At 41.7% G+C, this 13,128-nt stretch overlaps 1 protein-coding gene across 1 annotated transcript in view; it reads left to right on the forward strand.

Annotated features, from left to right (window-relative positions):
• Nucleotides 1-13,128, forward strand: part of CDK5RAP2 (CDK5 regulatory subunit associated protein 2) — a 144,501-nt gene that overhangs the window by 102,366 nt on the left and 29,007 nt on the right. The window contains exons 24-28 of the mRNA XM_033138209.1: nucleotides 149-247; nucleotides 1,697-2,285; nucleotides 4,932-5,164; nucleotides 8,450-8,498; nucleotides 9,970-10,088. Of these exons, the coding sequence (XP_032994100.1) occupies nucleotides 149-247; nucleotides 1,697-2,285; nucleotides 4,932-5,164; nucleotides 8,450-8,498; nucleotides 9,970-10,088 (1,089 nt within the window). The remainder of the gene's footprint in view (nucleotides 1-148; nucleotides 248-1,696; nucleotides 2,286-4,931; nucleotides 5,165-8,449; nucleotides 8,499-9,969; nucleotides 10,089-13,128) is intronic.

The following is a 13,128-nucleotide window of genomic DNA, read 5'->3' on the forward strand; positions in this document are numbered from 1 at the left end:
GAGCCAGACAGAGAGCCTTTGGAAGGTCACATTTGGCTCCTGTGCCTGTGAAGATCAGTTTGAACTTCTAAATTGCTGAGATGTTTCATTCTTTAAATGTGTCCCTTTTCTCTTACCACTTTTATCTTCATTTCCATGTTTTCTCTAGCTGAGTCATTGATCAGAGTAAATGGCTCTGAAGTGGATGTCACCTTGGTCAGTGGTGAAAGCAAAGGTGAAACAGCCAAGGATCCGAGCAGCAGCCAAGGTATGAGATGGATACACAAGTGATTTTGTCGGGATTGGGAGAACAAACCTTTCTTGCAAAACAAGCTGGTCATTTTTGTTAATTGTCTAAATAAATTCCAGCTAACAGCTTGTTTGCTAAAGTTAATTGCTCCTTTTTACCACAGTCTGTAACTTTAAAATATTGTTTGCTTAATTATCCCACAATAGCAGCCCCTGGGAATAGCAACCACAGTCTTTTAAGTGTGGAAGAGTCCCTGGGATTTATTGAGTATGGTTTTTAATAAAATGAATGAAATGTGTGCACAACTCTCTATGTACTCAGTGCCACAGAATTGTTCTGATCTTGGCTTGTGATTAAAAAAATTATTAATGGATTCTGATTTTTTGATTTTTTGCATTCCTGAGGTTTCTAAACACCAGCTAACCCTCTCTTTTTGGTTCTCTCAAAATATAAAGGAATTAGTGCAGATTATAAATAGTTTATCAGTCATGTGACTCAGCTGTGGAAGTTCCAGTATACTCTTTTGTCAACACCAGAAAGTCCCCCAAAGTGCACGTTCCACCAGGAATTTTTCCCATCGTTAAATGATAATGAATGGAAACTGGAAGAACAGTTATGGGACATGAAGAATGTTGCTTGGTTACTAGCAAACCACAACAGAATTGGTCTGGGGTTGTTTGCTTAAGGAGTAGGATTCAGATAGCTTGGGCATTTTAACCTAACTGAATTGCTTTCCAGTGTCACTTAGATTAGAGAAATGATTGAGGGTTAGGTCTAATCTGGTATTCATTGGGATATTTAAATGAAACCTCTGTAACCAAAGGAAAAATATTTCCAGGCACTTTGTGCTGGGGCCACGCAAATGGAGTTGACTATCACATTCCTGCCATAGCTACTCTTGGAAACACTATTGGACTGTATCCAGCAATGTAGTACTTCAAAGGGACGACTTAGAGCAGGTTTTTGGACTGTCAGAGCAATCAGGTTGTTCATAATAGATTGCGCACTCAGACCTTTTCAGTCAAATTGTTTATAGTTGACATAGAGGAGAAAGTTTGAGTTGAGTTTTGGAATAGTCAAGTGACTGCACAAAGCAGAGGCCACTTGTGTAAATGGAGCTGTCAGTATTAGAGTACTAGATGCAGATGGCTATGAGAGTTGGACTCCAACAACAACTGAAGGACCACCAGTTGTCCACGCCTCCTATAAACCTTACGTAATAGCAGGAATGGGGAACCTGTGGCCTTCTGGACTGCAGTTCCTATGATCCCTAACAAATGGCCATGCTGGCTGGGGCTGATGGGAACTGAGTCCCACAACATTTGGAGGGCCATAAATTTCCCATTCATGCAGATAGTGCTGAGCAGTGGCACACCCAGAAGCCTCATTGGTTGCAAAAATAAGGGAATGTCTTAGACTGAATCATAATCTCTAACCTTTAAGTAAAACACATTATTTTATCTCCAGAAACAGAAACTACCACAACTGAGTCAAAGCTTGCTATGAAAGAGCTAAATCAAGAGTTTGCTTTCTCAGAGAAGGAAGATGTTGATGCAACTACCACATACTCAGACTCTAGGAGCCTGCTTTCACTCAGCTTCAGACTTGCAAGCATAGATACATTTGACTATGAAGCTACTGATGACATTGAAGAATTGAGACAAAGAATTAAGATTCTGAAGTCTGAACTGGCAAAGTACAGGATGCTGATGATCCACTTTGAGCCTGCCAAGCAACTCCCTGCTGGTGATATTTTAAGTACAACTCAGAATGATGGGAAGCTGCCCCAAGACCATCCTTTTCTTCCCATAATAGATGCCAGTAGACCAGAGTTGCAGACTTTCTCTGATAAGCAGCTGCAGGAGGAGCCTCAAATCCGCATCAAGGATCTCACATCTCATGACTTGGAGCAACAAAATGAAAGGAAACTTCAAAAGCTGAAGGAGCTGCTGTCGGAGAATGAGATGGAATTGGAAAAAGAGCAGATTGCAAACATACATCTTCTAGATGAGGTGTGCCGTCTGCAAAATAAACTTAAAGGAGTTTCACTGGCTAGGTGAGCTTATGATAAAGCAGTTTTGGGGAGGGGGTTTGGAGCGGGCAGGATGGTTAAGTAAATACATGAATGGTTCTTGAATGTAATACTCCATAGCAGTGTTTTTCAACCACTGTTCCACGGCACACTAGTGTGCCGCGAGATGTTGCCTGGTGTGCCGTGGGAAAAATTGAAAAATTACTTTATATATAGTCAATATAGGCACAGAGTTAATTTTTTTAACATTTTCTAATGGTGGTGTGCCTCGTGATTTTTTTTCATGAAACAAGTGTGCCTTTGCCCAAAAAAGGTTGAAAAACACTGCTCCATGGGACTCTGAGCAGCCTTGGACACCGTACTGATGTCATCTCCTCATGCGTGTCATCATGAGACAGATTATGCTAGGGCCGGGATGGGGAAGCTCAGGCTTGGAGGCCAGATATATAGCCCTCCAGGCCTTTCTGTCTGGCCCTCATAATTCACCCAAGAACACATTCCTCACTGCATTGCTTAGTACCCAAAATGTTTTTCAGGGCTTAGGGAAACATCAGAAGGCAGCTTAGAGCAAGGATGGGGAAGCTCAGGCCAAATGTGACCCTCCAGATCTCCCTATCTGGCCCTCGGAACTATCCCATGGCCACATCTCTTTTCTCAGACCACTCACCAGCCCTGCTTCATAACTCCCTTCAGTGATTTCGCCTGGCTTGAAGTGTCCTCATGCTTGTTTGGATGGAGAACAGAGAAATTAGCCTGCTGTATAAAGGTGGTGTGTGTGTGTGTGTGTCCCATAGTGTGCATCATTAATTTATGGAGCTTGCTGTCAATAGATGTGGTGATGGCCACTAGCTTGGGTGGGTTTAATAGAGGATTAAAGCAATTCATGGAGCATACATTTAAGAATGGCTTCCTATCATAGAATCTCTGAAAGGCACTATTTTGAGGAACAATTTCTGGGAACAACAATGGGACAGGGCTCTTTTCTTCATGTCCTGCCTGTAGGCTTTCTGTTGCAGCATCTGGTTGGCTAACTGGGGAAGCAGAATGCTGGACTAGATGGGTCTTTGTTGTGATCCAGCAAGGCTGCTCTTATGTTGAGGTAAATTATTAAAAGACTGGGTACTACCTCCAGTATCGGAGGCAGTATGATGAAGGCTTATGAAATGGAGGCCAGAAATTGGATAGCTTTAAAAGAGGATTAGACAGTTTTCATGGAGGATAAGGCTATCGGTGGTTACCTGCCATGATGGCTATATTATGCCTCCACAGCTGGATACAGCATGCCTCTGATTACTAGTTGCTGGGGTCTGCAGGTGGGGAGAATGTTGCTGCATTCAGGTACTGCTTATGGGCTTCTCAGAGGTATCTGGCAACCGTGAGACTAAGATGGTTCACTGGATGGGCCTTCAGACTTTTCTTGTGTGTCAACAGGAAAACTCAGCTAGAGCTTCTAGGATGATTGCGGTGGGTTGTTTCATTTTGTTTATCTTTATCTACCAAACAGCTACTTCTCTGTGTATTCATTTTGTTCTTCAGTGGTGTTTTATATATCACATCTGGGTTTGGGGAAATTAGATTTTTATTAGTACATGCCAGGTGGGTTCACAATACACAAGATGAGGGAAAAACAACAACTTCAGCCACCTTTCCACAAATGACAAAAGAAATGTACAAAAAGGTAAAGCAGTGAAAATTTATTTCACAAAACACAATGCAAAACCTTGTGCTATTTATTTCTCTGTTAAAACAAGAAAGAAGAGTACAAACAGACTTGATTGGGTTCACTTCAGGGTATTTGCTCTGGAGAATTAAATTGTTTCTAAATCCCACTATATCATTTCAATAACAATTGCCTTGCTCCTGATTTTCTGCATTTCTGAATTATCAAGGTAGTAAGAAAAGTCTTTCAAATGGTCACTACCATTATCAGTTGTTGATTGTACTGTGTTTAAAAGAAATTAGAAATACTGGATGATATCCAACTAAGTCCTATCCAGTGTAGACACATGGAAAACCATGAACTTGCATTTTTTCATTGATTTCCATGGATCTACTTGTCAGTATGACATAGTTGAATAGCACCCTCTGTCTTCACCATGAACTGCAGAGGAGCTTTCTTCAAGGGGGGGACTGCAGAAGGGAGGTGAAATAGATACTCTCACATGTAAAGGTAAAGGTACCCTTACCTTTAAGTCCAGTCGCGGATGACTCTGGGATTGCGGCGCTCATCTCGCTCTGTAGGCCGAGGGAGCCGGCGTTTGTCCACAGACAGCTTCTGTGTCATGTTGCTTGCATGACTAAGCTGCTTCTGGCGAACCAGAGCAGCGCATGGAAACGGCGTTTACCTTCCCGCCGAGTGGTACCTAGGGTATTTATCTACTTGAACTTTGATGTGCTTTCGAACTGCTAGGTGGGCAGGAGCTGGGACTGAGCAATGGGAGCTCACCCCGTCACAGGGATTCAAACTGCCAACCTTCTGATTGATAAGCCCTAGGCTCTGTGGTTTAGACCACAGCGCCACCTGCATCCCTACCCTCACATGTGGTCTCTCACAAATATCAGGCCTTGTGCAAAATTCTAGTCTAGAAATTGTGTTTTGAGTAAACTTTGAAAAGCTAGATTCATCTTCTTTCTAAAGTTTGTTTCCGGTTTCCTCCCGTTTTTTTAAAGGCATGATTCACCAATCCACTCTCCAGTACATGAGCAGTCTTACCAGCGTCAGAAAATTCAACAGATCCACAGCATCTGTGCGACTTACCGCCAGCACCTGTCCAATTTGATCAGAGCTTTTGAGGAGCTCTTGCAGGCCAGCGAAGTGGATTATTGTGTTGCAGAGGGCTTTCGCGAACAGCTGAATCAAAGCGCCCAGCTGTTTGAGAGGCTGGAACAGCAGTGTCTGTATGGTGTGTGGCTGTGCTTGTTGCTTATCTTCAGTTATAGATCTCAGACACACATTCCTATCTGTTTTCTGGGCTCCTATCTGCGTGCCAATGTTTTCTCTTTCCCCTTATCGTATGGTGATTGTCGAAGACTGGGCCCCTCATCTATCATTTAAGATAGGAATATAGATATACTACGGGATCTTCAACAAATGTTGCAGAATTGAGTGCTTCTGTTCAGTTTTTAAAAGGTATATTTTAAACTCTGGACAGAAATTCCAGGCAATCCCACAGACTGCAATCCCATTTTGGGCAGCAGTACCAACCAAGTGTGCTACCAAGTGCATGCCCCATTAGGTGTCATCTTAGTATAACTTTATGGGCACAGCATGGGGTTGCAAATATTTCTGGGTTTGATGTTACTTTGTTTTCCGATACCAAGAGACTTTAATTTGGGAAACAATATTGTAGTTTACATGTCCTAGCAGTATTCTCAAAAGACTTGAGTGTATTCAATTATCATATATCAAATTCTTCACATTGGAAATAAGTTTCTCCAGCGAATAAACATTAAAATGCCTTTCTGTTCAAATCAGCAGATGGTATCATATATACTAATGAAATTGCTGACAACTGAGACAATTCAATATATCTTTGCACAATAGGGTTGCACTGAATCACAAGTAAAGACGAGGGCTGGAGGAGAATATTCAAGCAGGCTGAAAGTTAAGAGTGGCAGTCACAGTCCACTGTTTTGTGGAAGGGCTGTGGTTTGGGGGTGCATATTTGATTTTTTAAAAATTCTGTTTAGTTAAGGCATTTATACTTAGCCCTGTAGCCAAAAAGGCTCCCAGGGAGTCTTAAAAATCAGCAGTAAGAAGGTCCCTGCCCTCAAACTTAGCATATAAAAAGACATGGTTCTCCATATGATGTCTATGCATCAGCCTGTCATAATAATAAACTTTAAACAAAATTTGCCTTCGTAAACAAGGAGTGGATAGGTTCCCCCAGCCCAATGTATCCATATGTTTTGGTGTCAGTCGCCAGCTGTTTTTGCAGTCATCATTCCCTCACTGCCTCCTCCGTCCTTTGGCATGTGTAGAGCACTTGGGGGAAGGAAGGGTTATTTCTTTCCTCTGGGCTTTTGCAGAGGCAAGGCCATGGGAGAAACTTGTGCTGCTTCTTCAGGTGCTTAGCACAAAATAAGAGCAGCCTCCTCTCCACCCCATTTCCTCCCAAGTCTTTTGGCATATGGAGGGGGACTCAGGAATTGAGTTGAGAGGTCCCTGTCTTTCTAGAGACCCTGTAAAAAAACAAAAAACAAAAAAAACAAAACTGGCCAATTAGGTTTAGCTGTGGCGCTGCCTGGCGGTCAATAGGCAACAATGCAAGCTTGAAAAAATAATTTAAAAAGGAAGCTGCCGTTTTGGCTCCTCCCTTCCTCAGTTTTTAGTTTTGCCTTGTGGGAAGTGGTCGTTTCTTCCTGAGACTTCTGGTGCACACCTTTTTTCAGGCTGGTTAATTCCTTGTTTATTCTACCTCTTGTTGAATTTCTCTGTGGTTCTAGTTCCTTTACCATCTGCTTATTTTCACTACTTATAAATATCAGTAGCTTCTGTATTTTCCCCTCTCCAGCCCTAATGCTCAGTGCAGTTAAGGCTTTAGAAACAGAAACTGTTAGTTCTCAGTGGGAGTTTAGCCAGTTTTCTGCCACTTTGCTAACAATCTGCAAACAACTGGCTATTGTTCAGTTCTGCTTCTTTGCCTGCATTTAAATGGTAAAGGCACAGATGAAATTACACTCTCCTGCCAGGAGAGAATTGCAGCAGCAAACTACAGCCTGTAAAGGCAATAGACATGATTCAGCTAGATCTGCCTCTACTCAGACTTTAGTCCCAGCCCTCCTTCCATGTAAGCAGCAGCTACTGCTACTTTCAACAGTTATGACAGATCTTCCCAGTTTACCAGCCCCTCCTTCCCCTTCTCTAGGGGATTTCTATACAGAACATCTCAGAGCCAGATGAGGTGTGGCCATAAATTCCCCTTTATATGGCATTATTCTAACTGGGGGAGAGGTATGCAATAGAAAGCAGGAGGCTCTGTCCCTGCTTTGACTGAAGAATGCTTACTGTACAGAGAGAGTATGGCAACAGGATATTCCTGTGGAGGACGAGCAAGCAGTTCAATCACAGGGAAGCTCTCCCTCAGCTGAACTTAGAAGAATTCCTCATCCTATGGAAACTCCTGTCGGAGCCAAGGTATTTATGCAGCTCACCCCAGCATGAACCAGCCTCAATACTCAATACACAACTGTCCAGAATCTCTCTCAACTGATGCAGTTTTCTGCATTATTTATTCCTTAATTTCCAATCTATTTCACTGCCCCAAGGAGACCTAGCTAAGTACTTTTAGCTTCAGCCCCGTACCTGTCTCCAAATGTTCTACATCAACAATCCGTATCTACTACTACTCCCTCCACCTCCAGGAGGTAGTCTAAATTGTGACCTTCACGCAGGAGTTCTCAGTCTGTTTCCCGAAGACCTTGACTCCGACCATCAGCCACAGGATGATGGTGATGAATGGAGTGGTGAATCAGAAGTCTGATTCTTGCAGTTATTGGCACTCTGATTTCTTTACTCCCTGGTGCAAATCTATTCTGTGTTTATTCTGTGATACTTTTACTCTTATATGCTTTGTCTGATACTTCCTCCATCATACTTTTCTACCTTTCTTACTGGGAAGTCTCGGTGAATCTTTTAGGCAACCTTTTCCTGTTGAAAGCTGCCTCCCACGCTATACTAATACCAAAATCTCCCCACTTTCTGGCTTGTTATCTAAAAACTGAGGAAGGGGGGAGCAGGGAGGAGCTAAGACGGCAGTTTCCTGCTTGAATTGTTTATTTTTTGAAGCTTGCAGTGTTGCCTATTGACCTCCAGGCAGCGCCAAACCTAACTCAATCTGGCAGCAGCTTTTACAGGATCTAGTAATACCTTTCATGGCAAGTGTTAAGTCCTTTCTGTAGCAAGCTTGGGGGACAGATTGCAATGACTTGAGTCATTTGCAGGGGGAAATTGTTAAGAGGGACCTGCACGATTTTTTTGCCTCTCCAACACCCCTCCCTTTTCTCCAAGGCCTCTGCATTTGACTGGGGGGGGGGGGGGATGCCAGGGTTTTGCAGGATGCAGAACCAGGAAAAATCTGGTTTGTTTCAGTGGCGATGTGCCTCTGAATACCAGTAGCTGGGGAGGTGGAGAGAGCACTTTTATCATTTCAGCTTAACTTTGAAAGGCTTCGTTTCCCCTGTTGCAGGAGAGTCAATAGATGATGAGATGACTCAACTGTGTGGCCTTGCACCAAGGTAAGTGCATCATTTCCTTTTGCTAACCTTTCTTTAGTTCAGTACACTTAGCAGTCACAATCGGGGCACAACATTTTTAAGAATTACATTAGGCTGAAGGTTGAGTCTGGTGTCTTCCTGCTTCCCTGCATATTTTGTGAGGTTCAGGTGAGACAATGAACATATCCCTTGATGAACTCCAGCGCAAATAAGGGAAAAGTTCATTGCTTATTCCACATCAAGGAACCCATTAAAACATCAGTTGATCATTGCTATATTAGCATTTTGGGGGGGGGATCTTGTTTGTTTTGCTATTCCATATGAGAAGGGTTACCAGGATTGCCACTCTTTCCAGGCTGCTTAGGAATCTCTCCCATTAAACAGTTCATTCAGTGGCTTGCAAATCATATTTTTAAAATAGCAGTCCCTCTCATTAGACTCATACCCTTTAAAAAGATTGGAGGGGGGGGGAGAGAGAGAATGGGGAGGAAAGAGGAAAAGAAGCAAATTCTGACACCAAATTCTTAACATTACAAGATTTTTGTAATGACTGGCTTGGATGGAAACAAGCTGCTCACATTTTGGAATATAAGCCTTGACACCCAGCCTGGAAGTGACTGTAATGCACTTCCTCCCAGAGTGGAGCATAACAGGAATTTATGGCTAGTCATACTCTTGAGTATACCCTTTTAAATTAATGAACATTACTAGCTGAGAGCTATTCAGTGGGTCTGCTGTGAGTAGAATGTAGTTGAAAATAATCCTCAACTTATTGTCACTCCCAGATTGGCTCATAGGGGCTCTGTTGATGCCATCACTCCCAGAGCAGCTAATCCTGTCCATCCAGTGTGGTGTAGTGGTTAAGAGTGGTAGACTTGTAATCTGGTGAACCGGGTTCGTGTCTCTGCTCCTCCACATGCAGCTGCTGGGTGACCTTGGGCTAGTCACACTTCTTTGAAGTCTCTCAGCCCCACTCACCTCACAGAGTGTTTGTTGTGGGGGAGGAAGGGAAAGGAGAATGTTAGCCGCTTTGAGACTCCTGAAGGGGAGTGATAAAGCAGGATATCAAATCCAAACTCTTCTTCTTCCTCCTCACAGGGCAGGTGCAACTGATGGCCTTGGGAAGTGTGGGAAGGGGCCCAGTCTATCTGGTGAGAGCAGCAGCAAGTGGAAGTGGTAGTTCCTTGCTGTCTGCTACTTCAGTGATTCATAGTGGTCATGAACTTGACTACTGTATATTCTGGCATATAAGACTACTTTTTAATCCAGGAAAATCTTCTCAAAAGTAGGGGGTCGTCTTATACGCTGGTTGGAGAATCTGTGGTTGAGTATATCTCAAACTCTATATTTTAACTGGAAATGTTGGGGGTTGTCTTATACGCCCAGTCGTCTTATACGCCGGAAAATATGGTATGTAACTTAAAATAAATAAGCTCTCCAGACATTAGGTAGAATTCATGTTGAGACATCCCCTCTTCTTTCTCTTCTATAGTTTATCTGACTTTGAGATGCAACAAAAGCCATCCTCTTTGGAATCCCCCAGGCCTGGAAAAGAAGAAACAGAGGGTGAGAGGGAAAACCTGGCAAACATGCCAGCCAAATTCCCCCCAGGTAAACTAGTTTACTCTAGCAGAGAGAATCTTTAGCAGAATAGGAATAGGACGTTCTCAAGCCATAAGGCCTTTGCTACTTTTACTAATAATATCCAGATATGCTCCAATAGTCAAGAAGGGAAGATTCATTATATTGGTCCAAATGCATGTATTGGTAGAAATATACCCAAGTTAGAGACTCAAAACTTCAACCCTGCTAGCAATTTATTTTTTCAGAAATCAAAAGAATTATACATTAACAAATGTTCAAGATAAGACCAGGCCTAGGGGTAATTATAGAAAATCAAATTATGATACCTTCAGCTCTCCTTTAAGATACCATAACAGACTAGAAAACATCCAAAAAGGTCTTAATAGTTTTTCCTGGAACCTGGCAGGTTGGGATAATAAGGTGGATAAGGAATTTATTTGTATGCTCTAGCAATTTGATATAATATGTTTGCAAGAGACTTGGTCCTATGAACCTAAGCTGCTCCTGCCCCCAACTTACAGGACTGTAACTCTTCTAGCTAGTCAGCTGTTAAGAAATTTAAAAGGTGCTGAGGAAGTCGGGGCTTGACTTATTTTATATGACTTGATTTGGCAGGAGAAGTTTGGATAGCAGATTTTGGAATTCAAAATAATTATATTTGCCAGTAGAAATCAAAGCTGAGCTCTATAAGGAATACATAGTATGGTGGATGCCTACCATGACTGGTTTATTTACTACCGTAAACAAGGGCAAAAACTATTGGCCACTTAGTTTGTTAGACATCTCAAAGCTATGCATGGTAACTCCTTCAAAAATTATCAGACTGGTTGCAAAATAACAACATTATTCATGAAAACAAGTGGGTTTCAGAGAAGGACACAGTACCATTGATCAATGTTTTATTCTAAACCATAGTATAAGGAAATAGACTAGGAACATTAAGAATAATCTTTATGTAGCCTTTTTATCTCTGCTGCATTTGCCTCTATTAATCGAAACAGACTGTGGGAGAAATTTCAAATTGCCAATACTGACTGCAGACGTCTGTTATTGAGCTAACAGCTATACAGGAATACTGAAATGAGGGTCAGAGTAGGTTTAAAAGGTTGCACTCTGGCTCCCACTCTTTTAAACTTTTATATTAATGACAGGAAAGCCTATCTGATACTCTTAAGACTAAGATTGTGTGGTGTGTGTTTTTTTTAGCAAACACAGTCCTAAGTATAAATGGTGCTTAGATCAGCAAGCTGTAGAACAAACTCACTCAAATTTAGGTATACTTTTTAGTGAAACCCTCTCTTGGAAGTGCCGTATGGAAGAAGTGAAAGTCAAAGCAGAGAAAAGCATTGGGACATTGATGAAGTTCTATTACAATAAGAAAGGGCAGCTGATTGAACCTGCCCAAAATATACTTGGTAGCAAAATATACTTGGTGCTTACCCAGTGCTCTGTGGTGCTGAAATCTGAGGCTCTGATTTTAACTCCATTAAAGTTTTGGAAAATGTGCAGAATATATATATATATCCCCCCCGGAAGCTGTACTCTCTACCATCAGGAATATCAGGAGCTTTTCTTCGTACAAAATCCAAGTGGCTGACAATTAAGGCAAGACCTGACTGCACTCAGTTAAAGTATATTAGAAGAATTGCTGTTATGTCAATTGAGTGTTTTCCTGTGCTGTGCTATAGGGAATTGGGTGAGAACCAGTGCTGAAAAGCAGCTTGTCAAGATATTTTAGACTATGATTGTTTTCCAGAACTGAGCTCTTCATTTATCTTGAATACATGTCAACTAAGGGATTGGCTCTTCTGGATAGAATCCAGAAGGGACCTGCAACTTATTAGAAATACTGAATTTCTCCCTTAGTATCTACTTCCGAGAACAAAGCATTTTACAGCTGGTTATCTGACTAAACTCTTACCAGCTTCCTTAAAAATGCCTTTATTGAGCTGTGTTTCCAAGTGATGCCCACCACAGCCTTGGATGGCTACTGCAACAAGGTCCCGTATATCAACAGACTTTGTATTTGTGGTCAACCTCAGGTGGAAGATATTACTCATCATCTGTTAGCCTGCCCTCTTAGATATAGACCTAAGAGATCATTTTTGAAATCTTTGTTCACATAAATAAACTAGCAGGTACAGCCTGGCAGAAATGGTCCAGTTTGATTTGAGTGACAACAATAGCTTCATAACTCTGAGAGTGACCCTCTGTGCATTGGCTGCAAAAAAAGAGAGGGGAAAGGAGTTTCATAAAATCACTATTAGTTGTTGTGGTGATTCAGAGGTACAATCTGAAATCAAGCTACATTGAAGCTTATTGGTGTCTCTGGTATCTTCTGCATCGAGGATGTTGGCTTATATTATGGATTTTGTTCTGTATTATTTTATTAATACTGTTGCTACAAGTTTGTCATGGCCTTTGGCAAGAATAGTAATCTTACAAAGAACAACTAGTTTACCCACTACAGGTTTACTAGGCATAGAAGGACATCATCTGGCCAGGATTCCATCCTCCACCATTGTCATTTTAAATTGAGGCACACAGACCTTTTGGCTGACAGAATCTACTTCATTGTTTTATGAGTACCCCGAGATCAGCTTATAGCAAAAGATGTAAACATAATTAATTCTACAGGAATAAGTTTTGAATTTCAGAACTGAATGGAGTTCACAGTCCTTTCTCTTAAAAATCTATTTCTGGATACCCTAAGATTTCTTCATTTCAGGAATATAATTTAAGGTGTGAGAGCACTAATTTTGTTGCTAATATTGTGGAATTGTAGGTAGTAGGTAGATCCATTTCACCACAAATCACTCAGAGATCTTCTACCAGTACATTCAATCTGCCTATCCTTGTTTTCGACTTTTAGTGTTTGTATTTTAAAAATAGATGGACTTTTCTCTAAAATTCAAATTAGGAGCTAGAATACAGACAATTGATGGGTGATGTTTAGATTACATGGTTTCTACCGCTATAAAAGCCCAGGTACTGTTTCATTGGGATTGAAGTGTGCTGCATAATTAATAGGAGGAGTGAGACTTGACCTGGAACAGGACACCCAGTG

The sequence above is a fragment of the Lacerta agilis genome, chromosome Z (assembly GCF_009819535.1).
Source record: "Lacerta agilis isolate rLacAgi1 chromosome Z, rLacAgi1.pri, whole genome shotgun sequence".
Lineage (NCBI taxonomy): Eukaryota > Metazoa > Chordata > Lepidosauria > Squamata > Lacertidae > Lacerta > Lacerta agilis.